Raw genomic sequence first — 27,567 nt, 5'->3', positions numbered from 1 at the left:
TCCGTTCTCTGCCTGGCCTGAGGCTGCCTGAGCTGCCTCCCCACCTTCACCATGGCCAAGGGCTTCTACATTTCCAAGTCCCTGGGCATCGTGGGAATCAGCCTGGGCATGGCGGCCCTGTGCACCATCGTCGCACTGTCGGTGGTGTACGCCCAGGAGAAGAACAAGAATGCCGAGAGCTCCCTCGGGGCTGCCACCACCACTACGTCCGCCTCAGGTGCCACCACCACATCTGCCTCAGCCGCCACCTTGGACCAAAGCAAACCATGGAACCGTTACCGCCTCCCCAACACACTGAAACCCGATTCCTACCAGGTGACGCTGCAGCCCCACCTCACCCCCAATGACCAGGGCCTGTATGTCTTCAGTGGCTCCAGCACCGTCCGTTTCACCTGCGTGGTAGCCACCGACGTCATCATCATCCACAGCAAGAAGCTCAACTACACCCTCATCGAGGGGCACCGGGTGGTCCTGCGTGGTGTGGGAGGCTCCCAGGCCCCCGACATCGAGAGGACTGAGCTGGTAGAGCCCACCGAGTACCTGGTGGTCCACCTCATGAGCTCCCTGGTGAAGGACAGCCAGTATGAGATGAGCAGCACGTTCGTGGGGGAGCTGGCCGATGACCTGGCCGGCTTCTACCGCAGCGAGTACATGGATGGCAATGTCAAAAAGTGAGTTCCGGCTGGGGCTGCCTGAAGGGGTGGGTCTGAGGAGCCGAGGCCAGGCTGGATTCTGGGGGTTAGGGAAGCGCGTAGCTTGACGGACTTTGAACCCTGTGGAGCTGGGGGCAGGCCCATCACTTCACCTCCAGCTGCTGGCAGAGCCACTGCCAACACTCCAAACTGGGAGGGCTTCCCTACCCCGCAGCAGAGAGCTGGAGATGAAGGACAGAGTCTCCCTTGGACAGGCAGGAAAACTGAGGCTCAGAGGAGAGAAACTCCCGGAGGTCCCTGAGAGCCTGTTGATATACCAAGTCCAGAAGGAGCCCCAGCCTCCCCTAGTCAGCTGGCCTGGCAGGGCTCCAGGGCTCCCAGGTGGTGGAGGGAGCAGGGGTTAGGCTGGAGCAGCCATCTGTGGACCGCTTTCCCTGCATGCCCAGGAGCATCCTTAGTGCCCCCCCACCAGCCCTGGCATACCCTCTAACTTCCTGGTTGGGGCAGGGTGGTGGCCACGACGCAGATGCAGGCCGCGGACGCCAGGAAGTCCTTCCCATGCTTTGATGAGCCAGCCATGAAGGCTGAGTTCAACATCACACTCATTCACCCCAAGAACCTCACGGCCTTGTCCAACATGCTTCCTAAAGGTGAGCGGGCCCTGCCTGGGGCCACATGGCAGGGGGCCAGGCACCCTGGGGCTGGCGTGCGGGGAAGGACAGTGCGTTCTCACACACTTACACACTCCCTGCCCAGGTCCCGGCACCCCACTTCCAGAAGACCCCAACTGGATTGTCACTGAGTTCCACCCCACACCCAAGATGTCCACGTACCTGCTGGCCTACATCATCAGCGAGTTCACCTACGTGGAGAAGCAGGCCTCCAACGGCGTCTTGGTATGAGGCTGGCCCATCTCTCCTTCCCTGGGCTGGCCCTGGCGTGAGGGCTCTTCCTGTTCTCCTCACCCCTGTACCAGCTTCAGAATCGTTAGGCCAGGGTTTGAACCCCAGCTCTGAGTGATTTCAGGCCGGGGCCTTAAGTTCTCTGCTTCTCCGTTTCTGCACCTGAAAAATGAAAACAATGGTTTCTCCTCATGAAGGGAGTTCCTGACCCACCAGTGCCTGATGGATGGTGGCTATGCTGATTGTCATTCTCCAAAGACCCTTCTCTAGGCCCCACAGCCTCCAGAGCCCCCTAGCATTCCCTTCTGCTCACCAGGCCTCTGGGGTTAGCTTGGTTGGCCCCCAGCCCTGGCCCATCGGGGATCCCCCCAGCCCACTGTGCCCTGGGACTCAGCCCACCTGCCCCAGGATGGAACAGGGGCCCCTGGCCCGCATCTTCCTCCCACCTTGCAGATCCGGATCTGGGCCCGGCCCAGTGCCATTGAGGCGGGCCATGGCGATTATGCCCTGAATGTGACAGGCCCCATCCTTAACTTCTTTGCCAGTCATTACAACACATCCTACCCACTCCCAAAATCAGGTGAGTGGGGATCATTGAGGTGGGAGGCAGGGGGCAGAGCTCCACTCCCGGAGGCCACCCTGCCAATGGCCTCACCTCCCCAGACCAGATCGGCCTGCCTGACTTCAATGCTGGCGCCATGGAGAACTGGGGGCTGGTGACCTACCGGGAGAACTCCCTGCTGTTCGACCCCCTGTCCTCCTCCAGCAGCAACAAGGAGCGTGTGGTCACTGTGATTGCTCACGAGCTGGCCCACCAGGTAGCTCCCCATCTTGGCGGGTGCAGAGAAGGAAATGGGGCTCTGGGAGGAGATGGGCGTGTCCAGGCTCCTAAGAAGGGAGGAGGGTGCCGCCTGGCAGTGCAGTGGGAAGGGGTCACGATGATGCTGGTGAAGTCCTTGCTGTGCCTGGCAGGCAGGCAGTCCTGAGGGGGGTCGTTCTGGGACTCTCAGTGCCCGGCCCAGGCGAGGCTTGCCCAGCTGACCCCTCCCCTCCACAGTGGTTCGGGAACCTGGTGACCGTGGAGTGGTGGAATGACCTGTGGCTGAATGAGGGCTTTGCCTCCTACGTGGAGTACCTGGGTGCTGACTATGCAGAGCCCAGCTGGAACCTGGTGAGCCAGCTGCCCTGGAGGCTGGTGTTGGGGGGGGAGTGGGTGTGGAGGGAGACCTGGGCCACCGTTCCTGATGGCCCTGGGGAATTTGCAGAAAGACCTCATGGTGCTGAATGACGTGTATCGCGTGATGGCCGTGGATGCCCTGGTCTCCTCCCACCCGCTGTCAACTCCCGCCTCGGAGGTCAGCACGACAGCTCAGATCAGCGAGCAGTTTGACTCCATCTCCTACAGCAAGGTGCAGCGCGCTCCTCCTGGGGGCTGGCAGGGGTGCCAGGGTAATGGATGCACCCAAATCTCCCAAATCACTATTAAAGATTTGTGAGGACTTGGCTCGCAGGGGCTGAAGCCAGGGTCTGGGGGCGCAGGGCCCTGCTGTCTTGGCACAGCCTCTGACTGCCTCCTTGTCCCCGTCCCCCCCAGGGCGCTGCAGTCCTCAGGATGCTCTCCAGCTTCCTGTCCGAGGATGTGTTCAAGCAGGGCCTGGCGGTGAGTACCCTGCCCTTGCCACAGGCCTCAGCCCACCACAGAGGGGGAGCCAGAGGGGGGGTCCACTGGGGGGGGGTCCAGGTGTGCCCTCACTGTGTCCCATCTTCCCACAGTCCTATCTGCACACGTTTGCCTACGGTAACACCATCTACCGGGACCTGTGGGATCACCTGCAGGAGGTCAGTGGCAGCCGGCCCCTCCTTGGCCATCCTGTTGGGGTCTTGAAGTGCTGAGCGTGCCTGGGGGCAGCATGTGTATAGGTATAGGAGAATGTGTCCAGCTCCGCTGCTGGCCAGCCCTGTGTGCAGATGGAGCCTCATTGCTCCTCTCCACAGTGGGTGCCAGGGTGGCTCCTTGCAGGAGGTGTCTGAGGGAGGCTGTGGCCCAGGCCCTGGCTGGCAGCCAACCTCAAGCCACAGCGGGCTCCTTGTTGGGAGCTGTGGAGCCCCTTCCTGGTGTCGAGGAAAGGGTCCCCTTGATTCCTAAGTCCAAACCAGCCTCTGCCTGGAACTCGGAAGCCAGGCATTCAACCTGCTCCCCACTCTTGGCTGTCCTGTGCCCTCTCCTGGTGCCTCCCAGGCATATCTCTGCACAGAGCTCCACCCTCAGCAGGAACTCTATCCTCTGCCCCGCCTCGAGTTCCTCCATCAGACCTTGCACAGCCCCTGTTTGTGGGGCAAAGCCCCAGACCGCCCACACCCTCCTGCCTTCCTCTCCTGGGGTTGGAGTCCACCTGCTCTCCCTCTTGCCCCCATCAGCTCCGCTCCCTGACAGCTGCCCCATGCCTTCCCTGCAGCCCTGCCCAAAGCCAGCGTCTTCAGGCAGAGGACATGTTCTCCTCACCGACAGCCCATGCAGAGTCCTGGGCCCCACATTCCTATCCAGCTTCTCCCCCACTGTAGCTTCTGTGCTTCCAGTCCCAGGCCAGTCTCACTGGGGAGGTGAGACCCAGGAGCTTGTCAGAGTCACAGCTGGGCTCCAGGTCCCTGCTGGGCAGTTTCCAACCCCCTCACCCCACCCCGAGAGGCCGCTGACAAGATAACACTGTCATTGCCTGGGTCCCTCCCTCTACCTTCCTTGCCCTGCCCCAGCTTCCCTTCTGTGTCCCCTCTGAAGCCAAGCTCTCCCCCAGCCCTCCCTTCCCCACTGTCCCCAAGCCCCTCTGCCCACTGCCTCCAGCCATCTTCTCCCCACAAGCTCTTCTGCCCTCTTTGTGGTCCTGTTCTTAAGTTATTAACAAATGAAGTTGGCTTTCTGTTGTGATGACAAAGCCAAGGCAGGTGCCTGAGGAAAGATCCAAGAAGACAGCAGCAGTGCCCCTGAGCCCCGCCCCACACCCCAGGTCCAGCGAATCTCCCTCATGCAACTCCCAGCCCCGTCCCCCGCCCCTGCCTGTGACACCCGGACACTGGCTTTCCTTCACCTCTGTCTCCTCTTCCTTGTCATCCTCCCAGTTTGTTCAGGAAGAGCTATGGGCATCCTGGGCACCCCCTCCCTGACACATACACTTCAGAGTGAACCACAGAATGGGAGGTGTGTGTAGATACGCTGGGAAGTTCTCCAGCTTGTCTAGCATGGAGCAGCGGAGGAGAGGCAGAGCTGGACCGGACCCTGGCTCCTGGCTTCCAGCCCTGAGCTCTTCCCAGGCCTCTCGTACAAGCGGCCCCACCTGCCGGGGTCGAGGCGAGAGTCTGCAGAGGCTGCCCTGGATGTCAGGAACTGGAGGGTGGCAGCCGCTGATGGCCATGCCCTCTCGCTCCTCCCACAGGCTGTGAACAACAGGTCCATCCAGCTCCCCACCAACGTGAGCAGCATCATGGACCGCTGGACTCTGCAGATGGGCTTCCCGGTCATCACGGTGAACACCAGCACCGGGGCCATTTCCCAGGAGCACTTCCTCCTTGACCCGAATTCCACTGTCACCCGCCCCTCAGATTTCAAGTAAGCAGATGGGGCCACTGAGGCCTGGTCAGGGTGAGTGGGTGGAGAGCGGTTGCTAAGGGACTATCGTAGGACTGGCTTCCTGTGGGCCCAGTCCCAGCCACTATAGACAGGCCTCTCTCCATCCCCAGCCACTGTAGACAGGCTCTCTCTCCATCTCCAGCCACTGTAGACGTGCCCTCCCTCCAGCCACTGAACACAGGCTCTCTCTCCATCTCCAGCCACCGTAGACACGCCCTCCCTCCACCCCCAGCCACTATAGACACGCCCTCCCTCCATCTTCAGCCACTGTAGACACGCCCTCCCTCCAGCCCCAGCCACTGTAGGCATGCCCTCCCTCCAGCCACTGTAGACACGCCCTCCTCCAGCCACTATAGACATACCCTCCCTCCAGCCGCTGTAGACACACCCTTCCTCCAGCCCCAGCCACTGTAGACACGCCCTCCCTCCAACCACTGTAGACACACCCTCCCTCCAACCGCTGTAGACACGCCCTCCCTCCAGCCGCTGTAGGACACGCCCTCCCTCCAGTCCCAGCCACTGTAGACACGCCCTCCCTCCAGCCACTGTAGACACACCCTCCCTTCAGCCGCTGTAGACACACCCTCCCTCCATCCGCTGTAGACACGCCCTCCCTCCAGCCCCAGGAGACCGGGGGTGCTTGGCTCCAGAGTTGGGCAGAAGCTGGGAGCCTGGGCAGCTGCTCCTCCCCACTGCCGTATCTCACCACCTCTGTCTGGGTCTTTAATTTCAGCTACCAGTGGATTGTGCCTATCACATCCATCCGAAATGGCATACAGCAGAAGGACTACTGGCTGAGGGAGGTACAAGGTAATCCAGCCCTGCCCTTGTGGGCAGCAGCCCCCACACCATACTCCTAGCTCCTGGCCCATGTTCTGAGGGCTGTGCTGGGCCATTCCCTTTCATTCAGCAGATGGAGTTGACTTCTTTGGTTCCAATCTCCGCTTTGCTGCTACCTCTCTGTGTGACTGTGGGCAACTTACCATCCCTCTGTGGTCTCTAGTTCCTCATCTATAAAATGAGGCTAAAAACAATACCCCATTGGTTATGTGAGGATTAACGGAGAGAATCCTAAGCCAGGCATGGTGGCTCATGCCTGTAGTCCCAGCACTTCGGGAGGCTGAGGTGGGTGAGTCACCTGAGGTTGAGAGTTCGAGACCATCCTGACTAACAAGGAGAAACCCTGCCTCTACTAAAAATACAAAATTAACCGAGTGAGATGGTGCATGCCTGTAATCCTAGCTATTCAGAAGGCTGAGGCAAGAGAATTGCTTGAACCTGGGAAACAGAGGTCGCAGTGAGATGACATTGCGCCAACGCAGTCCAGCCTGGGCAATAAGTGCTTAAAGTAGTGGCTGGCACATGGTTTGAGCCCTACTCAGCCAGGCACTGAGGAAGCGATGGTCAAGGCAAGTCGTCCTCTGCCTTGGTCAAGGCTACAGATGAAGGAAGGCAAGAAGTTGGAGGAATTCTAGTGCTGTGCTGGGTGCTTTCAGGCTGTATGGTTGGGGCTAGTGAGGTATGGGGACATGGAGCTGGGAATAAGGGAGATTCAAGTTTGTGGAGAAGTCAGGGAAGGCTTCCCGGAGGAGGTGAGCTGAGTTTTAGAGGAAGAGTAGGAGTCAGGCAGTCTAATGTAAAGAAAAGAATTCCAGGCAGAGGAAATAGCAAGTGCCAGAGATAAAGGCCACAGAGAGTGGGGACTGAGTGTGGCTAGGGCAGAGGTGTGCCCAAGAGATAAAGCTGGTCCCAAGTGTCCCATGGGGTGCAGGAGACAGTGGCTGCGACAGGTAGGAAATGAATGAGCTATTGGCCCTGACCTCTGGCTGCTGAAACAAAGTATGGGAGGAGCGAGGGAGGAGAAGGAACCATGGGGAGGAGGGGGAGACACAGGGAGGAGGAGGAACCATGGGGAGGAGGGGGTGCTAAGCCCCAGGGTGAGACAACAGCACTGGGGGGCTGGGTGAATGGGAGGGGAAGGGAGAGGAGCCGCTGCCTGCGGTTCGCTTGCACGGGTGACAGGTGTGGTGGAGTGAGGAGGAGGAGCGGCCTGGGTTGCTGGGTGTGGGTGGCCCTGCAGCTGGACTGGCTGTGCAGAGCCTGGGGAATCAGGGCAGGCACTGAGGGTTGGGGTGCAGGCCATCCTCATGGGCTCCTGGTCTGTGAGGCTGCTGGTGGCCCAGTCCTTCACCCCTACTTTCCCCCTCTTAGCGTCACCCCAGAAGCTTGAGGGTGCGCTGGTGCCAGGCTGCAGGGGCAGCTGCTCTTGCAAGAGGTCTGGGGTCAGCCCACGGCCTCTTAGCAGCCCTGCCCAGGTCTCATCCCTCCCCACAGACAACGATGCTCTCTTCAGAACATCAGGCGATGAGTGGGTCTTGCTGAACCTCAATGTGACGGGCTATTACCGGGTGAACTATGACGACGACAACTGGAGGAAGATTCAGACTAGGCTGCAGACAGACCGGTCGGTGGGTGTCCGCCACCCCTCGCCCTGCCCCCACCCCAGGACAGGCACCAGACTGCAAGCCCTGCCGCCACAGCCAACCCGTGGTCACACGCTGTGCTTCACATTCTAGGCCATCCCTGTTATCAATCGGGCGCAGATCATCAATGACGCCTTCAACCTGGCCAGGTGAGTGCTCCCCTTCCTGGCTCAGCTGCAGAAGCCTCGTGACTTCAGCAAGTCTGAGTCCATGATGAAGCTCCTGCTCCTCCTGCCCCTCCCATGTGCCAGGTGCTCCACAGTGAGCCCCTGTGCTCCTGGATGTCCCTCCTCAGGTCCCCACACACCTATGTCACAGGTGAGGAATGTGATACCTTGCCTGAAGTCACATAGTAGCCCATGATAGCCAGACAGAGGCTTGTCCAACCCCAAAGCCATAGTCTACTCTATAGCACCAAGCTTTTTTTTTTGAGATGGAGTCTTGCTCTGTTGCCCAGGCTGGAGTACAATGGCACAATCTCAGCTCAGTGCAGCCTTCGCCTCCCAGGTTCAAGTGATTCTCTGCCTCTGCCTCCTGAGTAGCTGGGACTACAGGCGTCCACCACACACCTGGCTAATTTTTGTATTTTTAGTAGAGATGGGGTTTTGCCATGTTGGCCAGGCTGGTCTCAAACTCCTGGCCTCAAGTGATTCACTTGCCTTGGCATCCCAAAGTGCTGGGATTACAGGTGTGAGCCATCATGCCCAGCTCCTTTTTTTTTTTTTTTTTGAGACAGAGTATCACTTTCGCCCAGCTGGAGTACAGTGATGTGATCCTGGCTCACTGCAACCTCTACCTCCCAGGTTCAAGAGATTCTCCTGCCTCAGCCTCCCAAGTAGCTAGGATTACAGGTGTGCACCATCACACCCAGCTAATTTTTGTGGTTTTAGTAGAAACGGGGTTTCCCCATGTTGGCCAGGCTGGTCTCAAACTCCTGGCCTCAAGTGATCTGCCTTCATCGACCTCCCAAAGTGCTGGGATTTTAGGTGTGAGCCACCACACCCAGCCATGGCACCCCTTTTTTTTTGAGACAGAGTCTGGCTTCTTGCCCAGGCTGGAGTGCAGTGGTGTAATCTTGGTTCACTACAACCTCCACCTTCTAGTTTCAAGTGATTTTCCCTTCTCATCCTTCTGAGTAGCTGGATTACAGGCATGTGCCACCATGCCCAGCTAATTTTTGTATTTTTAGTAGAGTTGGGGTTTCACCATGTTGGCCAGGCTGGTCTCGAACTCCTGACCTCAAGTGATCCCCCTGCCTCGGCCTACCAAAGTGCTGGGATTATAAGTGTGAGTCACCGCTCCCGGCTGCACCAAGCTTTTCCTAAAGGCTGACTGTGGCGGGCTACTGTTCTAGGTGCCAAAACTCTGGTCTGGACAGGGCAAGAGGGAGGCAGCGTGGATGCTCTGGAGAGGGCGGGAGGGAGGCAGCGTGGATGCTCTGGAGAGGGCGGGAGGGAGGCAGCGTGGATGCTCTGGAGAGGGCGGGAGGGAGGCAGCGTGGATGCTCTGGAGAGGGCGGGAGGGAGGCAGCGTGGATGCTCTGGAGAGGGCGGGAGGGAGGCAGCGTGGATGCTCTGGAGAGGGCGGGAGGGAGGCAGCGTGGATGCTCTGGAGAGGGCGGGAGGGAGGCAGCGTGGATGCTCTGGAGAGGGAGGGAGGGAGGCAGCGGGGATGCTCTGGAGAGGGAGGGAGGGAGGCAGCATGGGTAAACAGGCACTTGTTGAGCACCTACTCTGTTTGGGGTGAAGTGCTCTAAGCTCATGGACGTGAGTGGCGTCACCATATACAAGGACATTTGGTGTACAGAAGGCAGGGGGAAGAGGAGGAAGAAAGGCCTCGGGTGTCCAGAAAGTCAAAAGAAGCGACAGAGTTCAGGACACGGGCTTCTTACCCTTTCGAATCTCAACTCTGTTTCTTGTGAAGTGTGTGACCTTGGGCAAGGCAGTTGACTTCCCTGAGCCTCAGTTTCCTCATCTGTAAAATGGGGATAATAAACAACGGAGTGGGACTGGCATTGGGGAGGGCAGGGCCTTGTTTGTGACACCACCCAGAAGCCATGTAGCTCCTTTTTCATAGAAATGCCTGAGCTGGCTCAGTTGGGATTCTGGGACCTCAGGCTCCAGGAGTGGACACAGTGGCCAAGGGGTGCAGAGCATCTTTGAGGGCCTGGGCTGGGAGTGGGTGCTTTACTTAGGACCTCTATTTGTTCCCAGTGCTCATAAGGTCCCTGTCACTCTGGCACTGAACAACACCCTCTTCCTGATCGATGAGACAGAGTACATGCCCTGGGAGGCCGCCCTGAGCAGCCTGAGCTACTTCAAGCTCATGTTCGACCGCTCCGAGGTCTACGGGCCCATGAAGGTACGGAGGCGCGTGTCAGGGTTCAAGAACCAGTGTCTGAAAGTACACCACGAGGAAGTTAATAGACGATTGCCTGTCGGACTCCTGGTCAGGGAAGCTTCAAAAGCAACACACACACACACACACACACACACACACACACACACACAACAAGAAAAAAAGAAAGATCGCCTGGTCAGGTTCTCTTTTAAGAGCACGCAGGTGAAAGAGTGAGAGGGAGGGACGTGGAAGTGAGGAGCAGACATTGAAGAGGTGAGGAGGCTGTGTGGAGGAAAAAAATAAAGGTCGCTGAGACTTCAGCAAAGTTTGTTGGTTTGAAATATGGGGAATTAATGCTTTCAGAAGACACAGAAAAAGCCACCATGCTGAGGGCCGGAAGAACTGTCTTTTGCCAGCTGTGTGGCCTTGGGCAACCCTTTCTCAGGCTCAGTTAACTCCTCGGTAAGATGGACAGGCCTCTACCTGCCAATCCAGCCCACCTGCCCTGTGAGGGAGATGTGGGTATTGGCAGCTTTGAAGTACTTTAATGCTGAGCATAGGGGCCTTATTTGAGGGCAGAGGCTCCCGCTTGGGAGACCACAAGGAAACTTGAGCTTATTCTGGATGAATAAGCTACACCCATAGGATGCTCACTGCAGCAGTTTGTGAAGGGCAAAACAAAACACAAATACTTAAATGTCTGAAGGTTGAGGATTGGTTAAACTGTAGAATATCCATTTGAGGTTAGATCATGCTTGAAGAGATCTTTTTTCATTAAAAAAATGTTAAATTATCTATTAATATCCATTATGGCAAATAAGATATTTTGGTAAATAAAGTTTCAACCCGCTTACCTGCCTACCCCACATCTCCCCATCCTCCTACTATAGTTAAATCATAATATTTAGTCAAATCAGTATTAAGCATTTGCTTTATTATGTTTATCTAAATAGTATTCTCTGCTGAGCCATGTAGAGTACTATGTTTATGTTTCCATTTTTGTACACAGTTACAAATGTATCACACAATAGGTCAAAGTTTGTTTGTTTGTTTAGAGACAGGAGTTGCCCTCACTCTGTTGCCCAAGCTGGAGTGCAGTGGTACAATCACACTTCACTGCAGCTTCAAATACCTAGGCTCAAGGGATTTTTCTGCCTCAGTCTCTCTAGTAGCTGTGCACTACCATGCCTGGCTATTTTTTTAATTTTTGATTTTTTGTAGAGATGGGATCTTTCTATATTGGCCAGGATGGTCTGGTACACCTGGCTTCCAGGATCTGATGTTCCAGGAACACCAAGTAATCCTCCCACCTTGGCCTCCCAAAGTGCTAGGATTACAGGTGTGAGCCATCACGCCCAGCCCAATTTTTTTTTTTTTTTGAGACGAAGTTTTGCTCTCTTGTTACCCAGGCTGGAGTGCAATGGTGCGATCTCGGCTCACCGCAACCTCCGCCTCCTGTGTTCAGGCAATTCTCCTGCCTCAGCCTCCCGAGTAGCTGGGACTATAGGCACACGCCACCATGCCCAGCTAATTTTTGTATTTTTAGTAGAGACGGGGTTTCACCTTGTTGACCAGGATGGTCTTGATCTCTTGACCTCGTGATCCACCCGCCTCAGCCTCCCAAAGTGCTGGGATTATAGGCGTGAGCCACCGAGCCCGGCCCAATTTTGTTTTTTTTGCCAGAGGATTCCCTCCCAGAGCCCTCTTCTGCCTCCTCTCTTCCAGAGCTGCCGTATGGCTCCCACGCTTGGAGGTGCCTTCTTCTCCTGTGTTTCCTATGTCTCACGGATTCTTTCTTGATTTTTTTTCCCCTCTCATAGGGGAGTACATCTTCCAGGAGTTTTTGAGAAAAGGGTCCATGAGAGGTGTAGATCATCTGAAATATCTGTATTCTACTCTCACAGTGGATTGAGAGTTCAGCTGGGTTTAGAAGTTTCAAGGTGGGAAATTATTCCACCGAACGTTTAAGGTCTTGCTCCACTGATATCAGGCTTGTCATGTTGCTGATGAGACGCCCAGAGCCGTTCTCATTTCCAGTTCCTTGAATGTGACCAGTTTTCCTCCTGGAAACTTTTGGAAGCTTCTCTCAGTCCTGGTAGTCATTAGTTTGGCCCTCTTCTCCTCCATCTACATTTTCCAATCCGGACTGCCACTCACGTCCTCTAGTATTGGAACATTTTGCATTGCTTCTTTTTTTTTGCTTTTTACACACAGGGTTTCACCATGTTGGCCAGGCTGGTCTTGAACTCCTGACCTCAAGCAATCCACCCGCCTTGGCCTGCATTGCTTCTTTAAACTTTATTCCCCTCCTTTTTTCTGGTTGTCTCTTTCGGGAACCCCTATAAATCCTGCATACTTCCTTCTCTTGCTTTCGGCCTCGAGTTTTCTTTTTCTCTTCTGTTTTCCAGCTTGTTGACTTTTTGTTCTGCCCTGGGAGGTTCCATCAGCTTCGCACACCACCTCACCTAGAACTTGTTTTCATTTCTTCTGTCATATTTTAAAATTTCCAAGTGCTCTTTCTGATTCGAGCATCCTGTGCAATATCTTCTCCTCCCTTTGGGAGGATGTTTACTACTGGCTTTTCGAAGTTTCCCTTTTCTTCCATTGACTCGTTTCCTCTTGAGTTCTGTGTTTGCTTTGGTCTCCTTTCAAGTTGGAGGCTGAGCCACCCCTTTGGGTTTTAGAGTGAGACAAACAAAAAGTGAGTGGAAGCCCCATGGGAAGGCGGAGTGTGCTGTTGGGGGGAGCTCACTGCAAGGTGACTGGTGGCCAAGTAGCTCTTCATTGGGGACCCTCAAAAATTAGTATCCATGGGTGTGTTCTTTGGAGACCATGCAGTGTTTCCAGAGAGTGAGCCTCTGTGTTGTGCAGTGGGGCTGGCAGCACTCCCTTTCTGGGACACAGGCGGGAAGGGAACGGGGGTGCCGCCCTTCAGTATGGAAACTTCCACCTCTGACCCTCTTTGCAATCCAGCAAAGATTGACCCCACTTTCTGAATCTCCAGTTCAGTCTCTTTCATGGGCGTGGCAAGGGCTGCTGCCCTCTACAAGGAGGGAAGTGGGGACTTGGATGTGGAATGACTCCTTCTGTAGACTTTGAGTTCATCTCCCTGTTTGCAGTCCTCACCTCCCCTCTGTCCCTTCTGACTTGTCCCTTTAATTTTTTTTTTTTTTGATAGTCCTGCTCTGTCACCCAGGCTAGAGTGCAACGGCTTACTTTAATCTCCACCTCCTGGGTTCAAGTGATTCTCCTGCCTCAGCCTCCCAAGTAGCTGGGATTACAGACGTATGCAAGCACACCTGGATAATTTTTGTATTTTTAGTGGAGACGGGTTTTAACCATGTTGGCCAGGCTGGTCTTGAACTCCTGACCTCAGGTGATCCACCTGCCTCGGCTTCCCAAAGTCCTGGGATTACAGGTGTGAGCCACTGCATGGGGCCTTGTCCCTTTAATTCTGAGTCTTGTCACAGCAAGTTCTCTCACTTCTGTCTCCCTTTCTGCAGATTCTCAGTTGCAGCTTCTCCCACTCTGCCAAGCCTGGCACATCTCCCTGTCTGCGCTTCCCAGCTGCCTACACTGTGCTGACCTTGCATCCTATTGCCTGTTGCCTCTCCTATTCTTTGTTATTGGGGTTTATCTTTTTTACATCTGGATGTGGATGCAGGTGGGAAATCAACCTGCCTTGTAGAACCAGAGTCCACAAAGGATTTTACTAGCATGGGGTGGGGCTTACACTACAATGCCGGGAAGAAAAAGCCATGTGCAGAATATGCTAAGTGAAAAAGAACAAAGTAAGAAAAAGAAGGTGTAAAAGCACCAGTGTGGAAACTGAAGTTTTGGTAAGCTCCTGAGTGTGTTTTATTTTCTGCATATGTTTCTCTGTGTTTTCTAAATTCTCCACAATAAGTCAAGGAATTTTTTTTTTTTTTTTTGAGATGGAGTGTCACTTTGTCTCCTAGGCTGGAGTACAGTGGTGTGGTCCCGGCTCAGTGTAACCTCCACTCCTGGGTTCAAGCATTTCTCCTGTCTCAGCCTCCCAAGTAGCTGGGATTATAGGCGTACACCACCACGCCAGGCTACTTTTTTTTTTTTTTTTTTTCATTTTTATTAGTGATGGGGTTTCACCACGTTGCCCAGGCTGGTCTTGAACTCCTGGGCCCAGGTGATCCACCCGCCTCAGCCTCCCAATGTGCTGGGATTACAGGAGTGAGCCACCACACCTGGCAAGTCATGGAATACTGATGATCATGAGGGGAAAACCCAACACATTATATTAAGAAATGGTGACCATTGAGACCAGCCTGGCCAACATGGTGAAAACCCGTCTCTACTAAAAATACAAAAATTAGCTGGGCGTGGTGCATGCCTGTAGTCCCAGCTACTCGGGAGGCTGAGGCAGGAGAATTGCTTGACCCCATGAGGCCGAGGTTGCAGTAAGCTGAGATTGCGCCATTGCACGCCAGTCTGGTGACAGAGCAAGATTCCATCTCAAAAAAAGAAAAGAAATGGTGACCCTTAGACAGACTATTGGAACTGACTAATGCTTTGAGCAGAAAGCACCTTGGCTCAGTTATTTGAGCTCTAGACTTCTGCGGGCCTCTTTGAGCACTGTTCGACCTCAGGTGAGGCCCTGACCTCTGACCTCCCTGCCAGTGCCTGCCCCCCAACATCAGAGGCTTCGTGGGGCTCCAGGCAGGTCAGGCATGAGTCTTTGATGCGATTCATGTTTTCTTTTCCCCAGAACTACCTGAAGAAGCAGGTCACACCCCTCTTCTTTCACTTCGGAAATATCACCAACAACTGGAGTGTGATCCCAGAAAACCTGATGGACCAGTGAGTGGGAGCCCTCGTGGGTTTAGAGGTCCTGGGCACCCCGGGGAGTCAAGAGCAGTGTTCTCCACTGCAGCTCTCAATGCAGGGTACCAGGCAGGGGGAGATCCCCACCCCGGAGCAGGGAGGCCCTGCCCTGAGGCTCCATGTGTACTGTGTGCCCATCAGGCCTCTTTATACAAAGTCCCATACTGAAGCTCTGAGCTCAGCCCACCGGCTTGAGGTTATATGGTTTCCAGGGATTGAAATGGGCTGGAGGCTGTTCCTACCCTTCTGGGTCCCTGGGCTGCTTTGGGGACCAAGGAGTCTCAGGCTCAAGACACAGAGCAAATACGGGGGGCCCAGAGGGCCATTTAGGCCACAGAGCCTCAGATGGGGTACTGGCCTGGGGTGGTGTGTCAAGTGGGGAATCTTGGCTGGAGTCAGCCAGGTGTGCTAACCATGTGTCACCCCGGGGCAGGTACAGTGAGATTAATGCCATCAGCACCGCCTGCTCCAACGGAGTTCTGGAGTGCCAGCAGATGGTTTCTGACTTTTTCAAGCAGTGGATGGCCAACACCAATAATAACCCGTGAGTGTCTCCCTTGTGTCTCCTCTGCCAGCCTTCATCTCCCTCCCAACAGCTCCATCCTCAGAAGACCCCAGTCCCACCCTCCCCGCTGCTGCTCCACACCTGACCTCCCCACCCCACGCCAGGATCCACCCCAACCTGAGGTCCACTGTCTACTGCAACGCTATTGCCCAGGGCGGCGAGGAGGAGTGGAACTTCGCCTGGGAGCAGTTCCGGAGCGCCACGCTGGTCAGTGAGGCTGACAAGCTCCGGGCAGCCCTAGCCTGTAGCAACCAGGTGTGGATCCTGAACAGGTGAGGCCTGGGGCAGGGTGGGACTTCGAGAGCCCCTCCCCACCTGGAGAACCAGGCAGGCCTCTACGCTTCTTGCCAGATCCTTCTCGAGACCCTCACAGACCTGCTGAAATGGGGGCAGTTTTTCCAAAGCCACCGATACAGCCCAGAAGCTTGAATGAGTCCCTAGTTGCTGTGACTTCTTAGCCTTTACCTCACTGCAATTCATGTCCCCCTCTGTCAAAGGCTCTGGCGTAGCTAGACCTGGGTCCTTTTGAATGTCCAGCTGAGCACCCCCTCAAGTCCTTGGATAAGGGTCCCCAGCCCCCACCGTGGGCCTCATATGCCATCACCTGGACGCAGTAAAGAGCCACCCTCACTGTCAAAGACAAGAGTGGCCATCTACCTGGTGTCCGGGCTTGGGACCCTGGGACTCTTTCCTTCATTGATTCATTGTCAAATATTTCCATGTCAGGCATGTCTCTGGCTTAGCCAATGATCCTGTGACCTTGCTTAGGTGACTCAGTTTCCCCTCTACAGAGGGAGGAAGGACCAAGTGGGGGTCGCCTCAGCTCTCAGCAGGCGGAGGTGACGTGTGGCGTGGGACAGTCCAGGTTCTCTCCTCAGTCACCTGAATTAGCAGTCGCTGACTTGGCATCTGGCCTTCTTAGGTACCTGAGCTACACCCTGAACCCTGACTTAATCCGGAAGCAGGACGCCACCTCCACCATCATCAGCATTGCCAACAACGTCGTTGGGCAACCTCTGGTCTGGGACTTTGTCCAGAGCAACTGGAAGAAGCTCTTTAACGAGTGAGTCTGTGGAGAGGGTGTCAGGCACAGTGAGTGCCGAGGCTGGGGCCCAAGGGGTGGCCTGTGTGCATGGGACATGCTGGGGACACTGTCCAGGAGTGGACAAAAATCAGCCAAGCCTGGGGGCTAGGGTGGGGACAGGAATGAAAGACAAGCTGGGGTTTCCCACTTGGAAGGAAAACGTGGCCGGTGGGAGTATTCTCTGGAAGAGAGCGGAGCTCAGAGGTGGGCAGTCAGGTCTATTCATGCTGTGACTCCCCTGTGTCCTGGTATCCTGGAGGGACCTCGCAGGGCGTGTCGTTTCATCTCTTCTAAGATCATGGCTCCCTCCCCAGTAGGTGTGAGGAGCCCCTGTAGGTCCTGGCCTCCCTCACGGTCCACCTCTCTCCCTCCCTGCAGTTACGGTGGTGGCTCTTTCTCCTTCTCCAACCTCATCCAGGGAGTGACGCGACGCTTCTCCACTGAGTATGAGCTGCAGCAGGTAAGAAGCCATTCCCAGCCCTGGGCTCCGTCGGCTTCCTTCCCAGGCCAGAGAGGTCCTGCATTCTTCCCCCACTGTGGGCCTGAGGGAGCACGGGCTCCCCGCTGCCAGGCCTGCCTCATTTACAGAGGAAGCTGAGTAGCCAGACTATGGAAATGTTAACAGTTCGATACAAAAAAATCATCTTGGGATTTTTATATAGGCACAAAAGGAAAGAGTGGTATAATAAACCTCCATGTGTCCATTACCCACGTTCAACAGTGACCAGCATTTTGCCAGTACTCTTTCTGGGCAGTCAATTTTAAAGCAAATCACTGACGTTACCTAATTTTACCTCTAAATAATTTATTCATATGGAAAATAAAGGCATTTTTTTTTTTTTTTTTTAGACTAAGTCTCGCTCTGTCACCCAGGCTGGAGTGCAGAGTGCAATCTGGGCTCACTGCATTCTTGCCTCCCAGGTTCAAGAGATTCTCCTGCTTCAGCCTCCCAAGTAGCTGGGATTACTGAGATGGTGCCACTGCACTCCAGCCTGTGCAGCAGAGCAAGACCCTGTCTCAAAAAACCAAACCAAACAAAAATCACTACTGTTTAATTCCAGAACACTTTTATTACTCTAAAAAGAAATCTTGTGGCCGGGCACGGTGGCTCATGCCTGTAATCCCAGCACTTTGGGAGGCCGAGGCGGGTGGATCACGAGGTCAAGAGATCAAGACCATCCTGGTCAACATGGTGAAACGCCGTCTCTACTAAAAATACAAAAATTAGCTGGGCATGGTGGTGCGTGCCTGTAGTCCCAGCTACTCGGGAGGCTGAGGCAGGAGAATTGCTTGAACCCAGAAGGTGGAGGTTGCGGTGAGCCGAGATCGCGCCGTTGCACTCCAGCCTGGGCAACAAGAGCGAAACTCCGTCTCAAAAAAAAAAAAAAGAAACCTTGTACTCACTAGCAGTCACTCTTCACCACTAATTTTTTTTCTTTTTCTTTGCACATCATACAATCAATGCTTCAAAATTCACCATTGATTTTTTTGTGTATTCTAGTGTATAGGAATACACCTGATTTTGTATCCTGCAACCTTGTAGAGATAGTTAGTTCTAATAGTTTTTTTTTTTAATGGATTGCTTTTGTATCCTACAACCTTGCAGAAATCATTAGTTCTAATAGTTTTTTTTTTAATGGATTCCTTAAAATTTTATATATGCAAACATGTCATCTACACGTAGTTTTACTTCTTCCCTTCTGGATCCTTTTATTGAAGCAACTGGATCATTTGTGGTTTAGAAATTTCCATATTTTCGATTTGGCTGGTTGCTTCCATGTGGCATCTGTTTCATTAGCTCCTCGTTACTCTCTTGATGAGATTGATATAATTAAATATTAAACATGAAGGCCAGAATCCTTCCTGAGCCAGGTTTTGCCAGGGCCTGTCATTTTGCAACCTCTGTGTTAACAAGGACTTTGCCCGGGAGCAAGGTGGACGCCTTCCCTATCCCTGGAACAGGGTATGGTGTGGTTCCCATCTCTGAGGACTCTCATGTGGGAGTGGGAAGCCAGAGACCTGAGAGAGCCCCTCCTCAAGGCTGTATTGGGACCCAGCCCGGGGCTGAGAATCTTTGTTTTTCTGGCAGTTGGAGCAGTTCAAGAAGAACAACGAGGATGTAGGCTTCGGCTCAGGCACCCGGGCGCTGGAGCAGGCCCTGGAGAAGACAAGAGCCAACATCAAGTGGGTGACGGAGAACAAGGAGGCGGTGCTCCGGTGGTTCACAGAAAACAGCAAATAGTCTCCAGACCTCACAGCTACCTGGCCCCATGCATGGGACTCATGGCATCTAGCCCATGTTCTCTCTGCCTGTGAGCCAGTCTAGTTGCTGATGATGAGGCTGTCCGAGCACCTCCCAGTCCCTGCCCCTTGTGCCAACCCTGCCCCAGGCCTGGCATGATGCCTGTTGCCCAGGACCCCGGGGCTGATCTCAGGGAAGCCCCGCTCCAGGGCCAGATGAGCAGGAGCTCTTGGTGGACAATGGACGGCCTGGGGAGGCCGCCCTGTACCCCCTCAAACCTTTCCCAAAAGACCCCAAATTGGAGGAATCACCAGGGCAGCAGATCTTTTTATTTTTTCTAAGAGAAAATGTAAATAAAGGATTTCTAGATTAGTTTCGAGACTTAGGACTAAATTAAAGCAGGAGTGGGTCAGCACAGTGGCTGGGGAGGCTGGGTGGAGGGAAGCTGGGACCCCCGCCCCAGCACAGGAGGGGACACGCGCCCACTGGCTGTGCAGTGGTCCGTGCCAGTGCCTCCGTGCCTGCCTGTAGGGCTGCAGGCTCCTTTCCATGACACCGACTGAGCTAGCCCAAAGCGTGCAGGGCTCCTTTAATCCCTGTTCTGATTGATGGCAGCTAGAGATTTCAGGTGGTGGGAAGGCATCACAGGTGGAGGGGGGGCAGTGTGGACCCAGTGCTCCCACAGTGAGCCGGGAGAAGGGCCCGGCAGAGCACAGAGAGTGCTCTCCAGGAAGCACGGTCCTCAACAGGAGGCAAGGGCGCAGGGTGCTGGCCATGCCCCTCTTCCTGCAGCACGGGAACACCTGGGACGCTGCAGGAACAGGTCAGTGCAGTAAAGGCAGCGAGCGTGCAGTCCCAGACCTGGTGATGCCACTCACTGGCCAACGGCACCAACTGCCTCTTCAGGCGCCGTGGTGGGAGGGTGGAGTGGGGGAGTGGGTACCAATGCGTAAAAGGGTTGTTGTCATGTCTTTTTTTTTTTGAGACGGAATCTCACTCTGTCACCCAGGCTGGAGTGCAGTGGCTCAATCTCGGCTCATTGCAGCCTCCGCCTCCTGGGTTCAAGTAGTTTTCCTGCTTCAGCCTCCTGAGTAGCTGGGATTACAGGCGCACGCGACCATGCCAGCTAATTTTTGTATTTTTAGTAGAGACGGGGTTTCCCCATGTTTGTCAGGCTGGTCTCGAATTCCTGACCTCGTGATCCACGTGGCCTCCCAAAGTGCTGGGATTACAGGTGTGAGCCACCACAGGGTTGTTTAGCACACAGGGAGGGGCTGGGCTGAGGAGCACGGAAGCCATGGGGGGTGGGGACAGCTTTGCCAGTTTCATAAAGGAGGGTCTGTGCCCTCCACATCGCCTGGGGCAGAAGGCGGTCAGAGCCAACTCTGAGAAGGCCTGGGACCCAAGCAGCTCCATGCACACATTGGCCCCAGTGGGCATTTCTTGACAAATGGAGGCAGACTGTGGCAGGCTCCCTTCAGCCTCTGCCCCACAACGCCCAGTGGAACATCCAAGGCTGAGGGGAGGGACAGAAGGTGAGAACAGCCGGACGGGTAGCTGGGAATCACCTCCAAAGGACACCTAGGCCAGCTCCGCAGGCTGGAATCCTGGAATCCAGTAGGCCTGGTGTCAGTTTCTTAGACAGAGGACCCACATACCCCAGCCTCGGTCTCATCTGCACTTCGAGGCAGTGTGAGAGCTGTTGGGTTGGCTTGTAGACTGAAGGAGATACATGGATTTAGCACGTGGCCCGACATGGAAGGGGAGCTGGGTCTTATTATCACCCTTGGCCCTGTCTCCTGGCTCTAGCACCACCAGCCTCTTCCCCCTTGTGAGAAACAGGCAGGCCTGGGGCCAGGAAGCCTCCATCCCCCACCATCTGCACATCAAAGAGTAGGGCGGGCTAAGCCGGGAAGCCAGCCCCCGGTGATGGGGCGCTGTCCCTCCACCGGCTGGGAGGCTCCCTGGGCCTTCCCAGATTAAGCTCCACCAGCTCCTTTGGGCCAGCCCTTCCTGTCGCCAGTGCCCAGCGGCCGTGGCTGGCACTTGACCTTCTGCGGACCATCTGTGGGAGGGGCCAGCCTTACCATCCAGAGTTCCTAATGGGCTCCAGGCTCCCTGGATGAGAGAGCTGGCCTGCCAGGGAGAAGCGTTTATGCAATTATTTAATTTAGTTCTCAATGGTACCGTGAGATAAGGAACAGCTTTATCTCAGCTTTACAGATAAGGAAAGTGCAGGGTAAGGAGAGTAAGTCACATCTCAGGAGAACTGAACTGGAATCAGCTGTCTGGTTTACTGCCTGCACAGAAGTGGCAGCGGGTCTCCATCTGGAGCTGGGGTGGGGTCTGTGAGGTCTATACTGCCATGCTTGTGCCGTTACTGGAAAGGGGTCTCGATCCAGACCCCAAGAGAGAGATCTTGGACCTCATACCAGAAAGAATTAGGGGCGCTGGGCACAGTGGCTGACACCTGTAACCCCCAGCACTTTGGAAGTCCAAGGCAGGTGGATCACGAAGCCAGGAGTTCAAGACTCAGCCTGGCCAAGGTGGTGAAACCCCATCTCTACTAAAAATACAGAATTTAGCTGGGTGTGATGGCAGGTGCCTGTAATCCCAACTATTTGGGAGACTGAGGCAGAGAATTGCTTGAACCTGGGAGGCGGAGGTTGCAGTGAGCTGAGATCTCACTGCTGCACTCCAGCCTGGGTGACAGAGCGAGACTCCATCTCAAAAAAAAAAGAAAAGAATTTGGGGCCAGTCCTTAAACTGAAAACAAGTTTATTAAGACAGGAAAAGAACAACGGTGACTCCGCAGGCAGAGCGGCGGCCTGGGCTGCTCACCTGAGTCCGTTTACAGTTACTTCCTGATTTCATGCTGAACAATGGGTGAATTATTGTTTTTGTTTTGAGACAGAGTCTCACTCTGTCGCCAGGCTGGAGTGCAGTGGCAAGATCTCGGCTCACTGCAACCTCTGCCTCCTGGGTTCAAGGGATTCTTCTGCTTCAGCCTCCCAAGTAGCTGGGACTACAGGTGTGTGCCACCTCACCTGACTAATTTTTGTATTTTTAGTAGAGACAGGGTTTCACCATGTTGACCAGGATGGTATTGATCTCCTGACCTCGTGATCCACCTGCCTCGGCCTCCCAAAGTGCTGGGATTACAGGTGTCAGCCACCCATGCCCAGCCTATTCATGAGTCTTTTGAGAAAGAAGGGGGATTTCCCAGAACTGAGGGTTTCTCCCCTTTTTAGGCCATATAGGGTAACTTCCGGATGCTGTCATGGCATTTGTGAACTGTTATGCACTAGTGGCAGTGTCTTTTAGCAGCGGATGTACTATAATCCACGCATAATGAACAGTGAGAAGGACCTGAGGTCATTTTGTCACCATCTGGGTTTTGGCCAGCTTCTTTTATTGCATCCCGTTTTATCAGCAATGTCTTTGTGACCTACGTCTTGTGCCAACCTTCTATTTCATCCTGTGACTAAGAATGCCTAACCCCTTGGGAATGCAGCCCAGCAGGTCGCAGCCTCAGTTTACCCAGCCCTTATTCAAGATGGAGTCGCTCTGGTTTGAACGCCTCTGGTGGTGCCACTGCCATGGCAGTGTATGATGTTGGCCCTCACCAGGCTCTGTGGCTGACCCTGGGATGCAGTGAGGGTACATGGAGCCAGAGGAATGCCTGCAGAGCCATGGGCAAGGTCCAAGAGCAGGAACCAGCTAGAACGCTGGTGGGTGATTCCCTGCCCAGCGCTCTTGTCTGCCAGAGAGATGACCCCTCAGCACTCAGACCCAGCAGCAATGGAAGGTGCTGAGCCTCTGCAAGCATCAGCCCTGGGGGTTCCTTTACCCAGCCTTTCGAGACAGGTATCAGCATGGCTGAGGCAATCTTGTATTGGATTTTTCCTTTTTTTGTGTGTGTGAGACAGTGTCTTGCTCTGTCACTCCGGTTTGCAGTGACATGATCTTGGCTCACTGTAACCTCCACCTCCTAGGCTCAAGCAATTCTTCTGCCTCAGCCTCTTGAGTAGCTGGGATTACAGGTTCTCGCCACCACGCCAGGCTAATTTTTTGTATATTTAGTAGAGACAGGATTTCACCATATTGCCCTGGCTGGTCTTAAACTCCTGACCTCAAGGGATCCACCCACCTTGGCCTCCCAAAGTGCTGGGATTACAGGCGTGAGCCTCTGTGCCTAGTCTCAGTACTCATTTTATCGAGCACTTACTACGTGCCAAGTATTAAAACCCTGAGAGGTAGGGTCTATATTGTCTCCACAGTTGAAGGAACTGAAGCTCAGGGAGGTTTCAAAGCTTGCCTGTTGGTCTCACTTGGTTACACGGCAAGTAACTGCTGAGTGGAATGCTCAACTTGGGCCCCGACGCTGTCTCTGCTCTAAGCTTGCCTGGACTTTCTCATCCTTCCAGCTGCCGCTAGGGCCAGCAGGACCCTAAGGATGGAGGAACCACAGCACTTCTAGAAGGTTAGAGGAGGAAGGTACCTCAGCGACCACCCAAGCTAGTTCCTCCTTTAGGAACTGCAAAATCTGAAGCTCAGAGAGAGCGACTTGCCTGATGGACAAAAAACAGACCAAACCAAATTTCTGTTGTATGTGTGTTTTTTCTTTTTAAGTACAAAAAAATCACAGCATATAGGGCTCAGGCCAACCATCACCAAGAAGCAGAGCATGGGTCATGCCTCCCACACCCATTCTCCCACCTGTCCCAGCCTGGCTGCCTTCGGGGTAAAGGAGACCCCTTTTTAGCGCAGCTCAGCCTGTGCTCTGCAGAGTACCAGGCATTCTGGGAGTGTCTAGCCATGGAAGACACTGCCCCCACCCTGACTCCATCCAGGGAAGATGCCCACTATCTATTTCAAACACTGCTTCCCTGAAAGACATCACTTGAAAAAAGGGAGGCTTGGCTAAAGGAAAGCATGAAAAGCCACTGAAGTAGGAAACGAGGAGGGAGCCACACTACAGCCCTGATTCCTGGATGGAAAGAGGGAAGCTGAGGCCGTTTAGTAGAAGATGCTGACGCGGGCCCCCTCCAGATCTTCTTGCCAAAGTTCAGGGCAGCCACTGAACCGCAGGGCTGAGCTCTGGGGAGGGCTTGCTTCACTGAGCTGGAAGGCGGCACCCTGTCCCTGGTCCTCTGAGGTGGGCAGCACCTCTGTACTGTGGCTCCAGCACCCCCAGGGGGTCTGAGGCTGCAGTCTCTGGCAGGATGGGTGGGGCAGGAGAGATGGAGTTCCCAGGGACAGACAGGACTCTGGAGACACAGAGAGACCCTGCAAGAGGGACAAGAGCAGTTGGTTAGGTGGCCAGTCCCTGATGTCCAGAGACCTTGAACCCGGCTGCTTGCCACGGTGTGGCTGGAAGCGCCTGGACAGCCCTGCCGTGGATGTAGCAAAGCCAAGTGGTTAAGAGCACTGGCTGGGGAGATGCTCTGCTAAGGCTGAAGTCCCAGCTCTGAGACTTAATAGCAATGAGAACGCAGGTAACCTTTTTTAGTGTTTTCTCACCTGTAAAATAGGGATGCCGATGATAATACTTGCTTCCTAAGGTCATTACTGGGGCTGAATAATACATGTAAGGTATGTATTATTCAAGAATGATGACAGGCTCGTAGAAAGTGTTCAACAAATTTTGGTTAGTTTGATTTTTATGGACCATGTGTCATGCATGAGCCTTATGAATGAATGGAGCTTGAGGAAAACTGAAATCACCAGCTCTAGGCCCATCTACTCAGGAAGTGCTGCCCTTACCCGGGGCTTCCTTCCTCCACTGCACCCTTAATAGCACTTGAGGCGATTTTCCTGTCAGCATGCCCATCCTTCCGGATTCCCCTTTTTCCCATAGCTGTGAAGACTACTTGTGGTGACAGTGGTGTGGCCTGAACTTCCCAGGGTCCCACCTCTTCTCCCAAGGAGCCGGGTGGGGGGCGGGGTTCCTTCCATTCTCCCTCCGTTAGATAATCACGGGGTAAAGCTGGGATCTAAAAAGAATGAGATTCTCTGCAGCCTGGAGGCTGGGGAGCACAGCGAGGTCCACACACATACCTGGTACACTGTGGCCAGCTCGAGGGTTGCTGGGGGCGTTGTCCAGGGCGCTGGCGGGTTCCGGGGCTCTGGGGACGGCTGAGTCCAGGGACAGCTTTGGGGTGGCGTCCAAAGAGAAGCGTCGGAGGTTGTCCCTTGGGACGAATACGGGGGCGACTGTATCTTGGGGCAGTAAGGGGGTGTCGCCCAGGGATCCGCGTCGTGGACCCCGCTCCCCAGGCGTTCGGGCGCCGCTCGGGCTCCGGGGCAGGCGGGCGAGGACCCCCAGGACGCCCAGGAGCGGACGACCCGCCCGCGCCCCTGCCCCTGCCCCTGCCCCAGCCCCAGCCCCAGCTCCAACCCCTCCCTCTGCGTCTGCGTCTGCGCTTGCGCGGGGCCGCCGTCTGGGCACAGCGGGCAACCCCGAGAGGACCCCGCTTCCCCGCGCTGCAGGCGCCGGCGCTGCAGACTCTCCTCGCTGAGGCCCAGCACGGCCGACAAGTGACCGATGTAGCGGATGGCCAGGCGCAGCGTCTCGATCTTGGTCAGACTCTGGCCGGCGGGCACCACGGACGGCGGCAGGAAACGGCGCAGCTCTTGCAGGGCGCGGGCCAGCGTGCGCATGCGCAGTTTCTCCCGCTCGCTAGCGCTCTGCCGCTGTCCGCCCGCCGGCCCCGAGCGCGCTCGTCGGGGCGTCGTCGGGGCAGCCTCTGCGGCTTCGGAGCCGCGGTCTAGTACCGCGGGCTGCGGGAGGCCACGGGCGCCGTCGCAGGGGCACGAACCCGACGAATCCGAGGAGGAGGCTGGGGACGTGGAGTCTGAGTGGCCGGCCCAGCCCCAGCCCTGGGCGAAGATCCAGTGGTCGCGGCTGAGGAGGCTCTGCGGAGGAGGCGTCTGGGCCATGGCGGGGCCACGGGCTCTGGGAGGCTGGGCCGCCCACCTCCAGGCCTGAGCTTTTATCTTGAGCAAAGGTGCGAGGTGGCCCCCCACCAGGTTACAGAGAGGTGTCAAAACCCACAGAGCCTAGGGAAGGTCTGGGCAGGGGGGCCCTGGGAAAACGGGCCCATTTGCGGAGGTGTGGATTCTCACTCCTCGGGGGCTCTAATGGAGGCCCCGGCAGCCCGGGAAGTATGGGAAGGACAATTCGCATCTGGATGGAGCTGCTAAGCTTCTCACCACGCTCCCACCACGCCCCCGCCCCGTCCACTGCGCAGGGTGAGTGCCCGGGAGCCCACAGTGGCGGGCAGTGCCATGGTCTGTGGGGGCCCCTCACCAGCGTCCCGGAGGTCTGTGCCCAGGAATGCCAACGCCTCGGTGCCTACTGTTGTATTAGAGAAGTCACCAGGATGAGCCTGGAGGGCCCTCCTCATAATGGCTGAGACAGAAGTGCAGGGGAACCCTTCTGGGGTCCCCAGAACCCACAGTTTCTGCTGTTACTGTGCATGGTCTGTTTCTACTCTTTTTTTTTTTTTTTTTGAGACGGAGTTTCCCTCTTGTTACCCAGGCTGGAGTGCAATGGCGCCATCTCGGCTCACCGCAACCTCCGCCTCCCGGGTTCAGACAATTCTCCTGCCTCAGCCTCCTGAGTAGCTGGGATTACAGGCACACACTACCATGCCCAGCTAATTTTTTGTAGAGACGGGGTTTCACCATGTTGACCAGGTTGGTCTCGATCTCTTGACCTCGTGATCCCCCTGCCTCGGCCTCCCAAAGTGCTGGGATTACAGGAGTGAGCCACCTCGACCGGCCTGTTTCTACTCTTGAGAAATGGAATAGAGCAGCCGGCGGAAGAGGAGTTGGGGACTGTAGGTGATGACAGTCGGCAAAGGTGGGCCCCCAAGGCGGCCTCTTTATTGGCTGTGACCTTGGTTATTTAGCTCCTCTGAGCCTCCGATTGCGTCATCGGTACCAATAGTGATACAAGATACCTATGCCTAGGATGGCTGCCAGACTAAGTACAACAATCCTTGTAAAGGACTTAAGGCCTGGCAAGAGAGCTGAAGGTTTGCCATGGTCATTTTATAAAGAAGGTACTGGCCGGGCACGGTGGCTCATGCCTGTAATCCCAGCACTTCGGGAGGCTGAGGCGGGCAGATCGCGAGGTCAGGAGTTCGAGACCAGCCGGGCCAACGTGGTGAAACCTCATCTCTACTAAAAAGACAAAAAACAGCCGGGTATCGCGTGGCAGGTGCCTGTAATTCCAGCTACTCAGGAGGCTGAGGCAGGAGAATCGCTTGAACCTGGGAGGTGGAGGTTGCAGTGAGCCGAGGTTGTGCCACTGCACTCCAGCCTGGGTGACAGAGAGACTCTTATCTCCAAAAAAAAAAAAAAAAAGAGAACTTATATTTCTTTCTTTTTTTTAGAGAGAGAGAAACAGGAGGAGAGAGAAAGAAACAGCTAACTCTCACACTGAGTGAGAGAATCCAGAAAGATGGAATGCAGGAGAGGAAAGTAGCTTCCACACTGAGTGGGAAGGAATAGAGAGAGATGGAGTTTAGGAGGGGAATACAGGTTTCCACGAAGGGAGTGTTCGTGGAAGGGGATCCAAACATGGAGTCCCCAAAAGTACTTATATTTCAAGGCAATAATGGGCATTATTCATTTAAATTCTTATTTATTTCTTTATTTATTTTTTGAAACAGACTTGCTTTGTCACCATCTCAGCTCACTGGAACCTCCGCCTCTCAGGTTCAAGCAATTCTCCTGCCTCAGCCTCCTGAGTAGCTGGGACTACCGGTGTGAACCATCGCATCCAGCTAATTTTTGTATTTTTGATAGAG

The 27,567-nt window shown here is 55.0% G+C and overlaps 2 protein-coding genes across 2 annotated transcripts; one reads left to right on the top strand and one right to left on the bottom strand.

Annotated features, from left to right (window-relative positions):
* The first annotated feature begins 6 nt into the window (after nt 1–6).
* ANPEP (alanyl aminopeptidase, membrane) lies at nt 7–19,120 on the top strand. Its single transcript, XM_054257233.2, has 20 exons — nt 7–671; nt 1,161–1,303; nt 1,410–1,549; nt 2,009–2,135; nt 2,219–2,373; nt 2,613–2,726; nt 2,821–2,964; nt 3,150–3,215; nt 3,329–3,394; nt 4,984–5,156; nt 5,911–5,987; nt 7,512–7,645; nt 7,754–7,809; nt 9,874–10,021; nt 14,742–14,833; nt 15,291–15,401; nt 15,527–15,694; nt 16,345–16,485; nt 16,885–16,966; nt 18,596–19,120. The coding sequence occupies exons 1-20, from the start codon at nt 52–54 to the stop codon at nt 18,746–18,748; spliced, it is 2,910 nt and encodes a 969-aa protein (XP_054113208.1). The 5' UTR covers nt 7–51; the 3' UTR covers nt 18,749–19,120.
* Nucleotides 19,121–23,348: 4,228 nt separating this feature from the next.
* On the bottom strand, nt 23,349–25,996 carry MESP2 (mesoderm posterior bHLH transcription factor 2). Its single transcript, XM_035303817.3, has 2 exons — nt 24,809–25,996; nt 23,349–24,037 (listed from the first exon to the last, which is right to left on the bottom strand). The coding sequence occupies exons 1-2, from the start codon at nt 25,688–25,690 to the stop codon at nt 23,768–23,770; spliced, it is 1,152 nt and encodes a 383-aa protein (XP_035159708.3). The 5' UTR covers nt 25,691–25,996; the 3' UTR covers nt 23,349–23,767.
* Between the last annotated feature and the right edge of the window lie 1,571 nt (nt 25,997–27,567).

This window comes from Callithrix jacchus, chromosome 6 (genome assembly GCF_049354715.1).
Source record: "Callithrix jacchus isolate 240 chromosome 6, calJac240_pri, whole genome shotgun sequence".
Taxonomy (NCBI): Eukaryota; Metazoa; Chordata; class Mammalia; order Primates; family Cebidae; genus Callithrix; species Callithrix jacchus.
The sequence above is the reverse complement of the archived record's forward strand: the minus strand, read 5'-3'. Positions and strand labels throughout refer to the sequence as shown.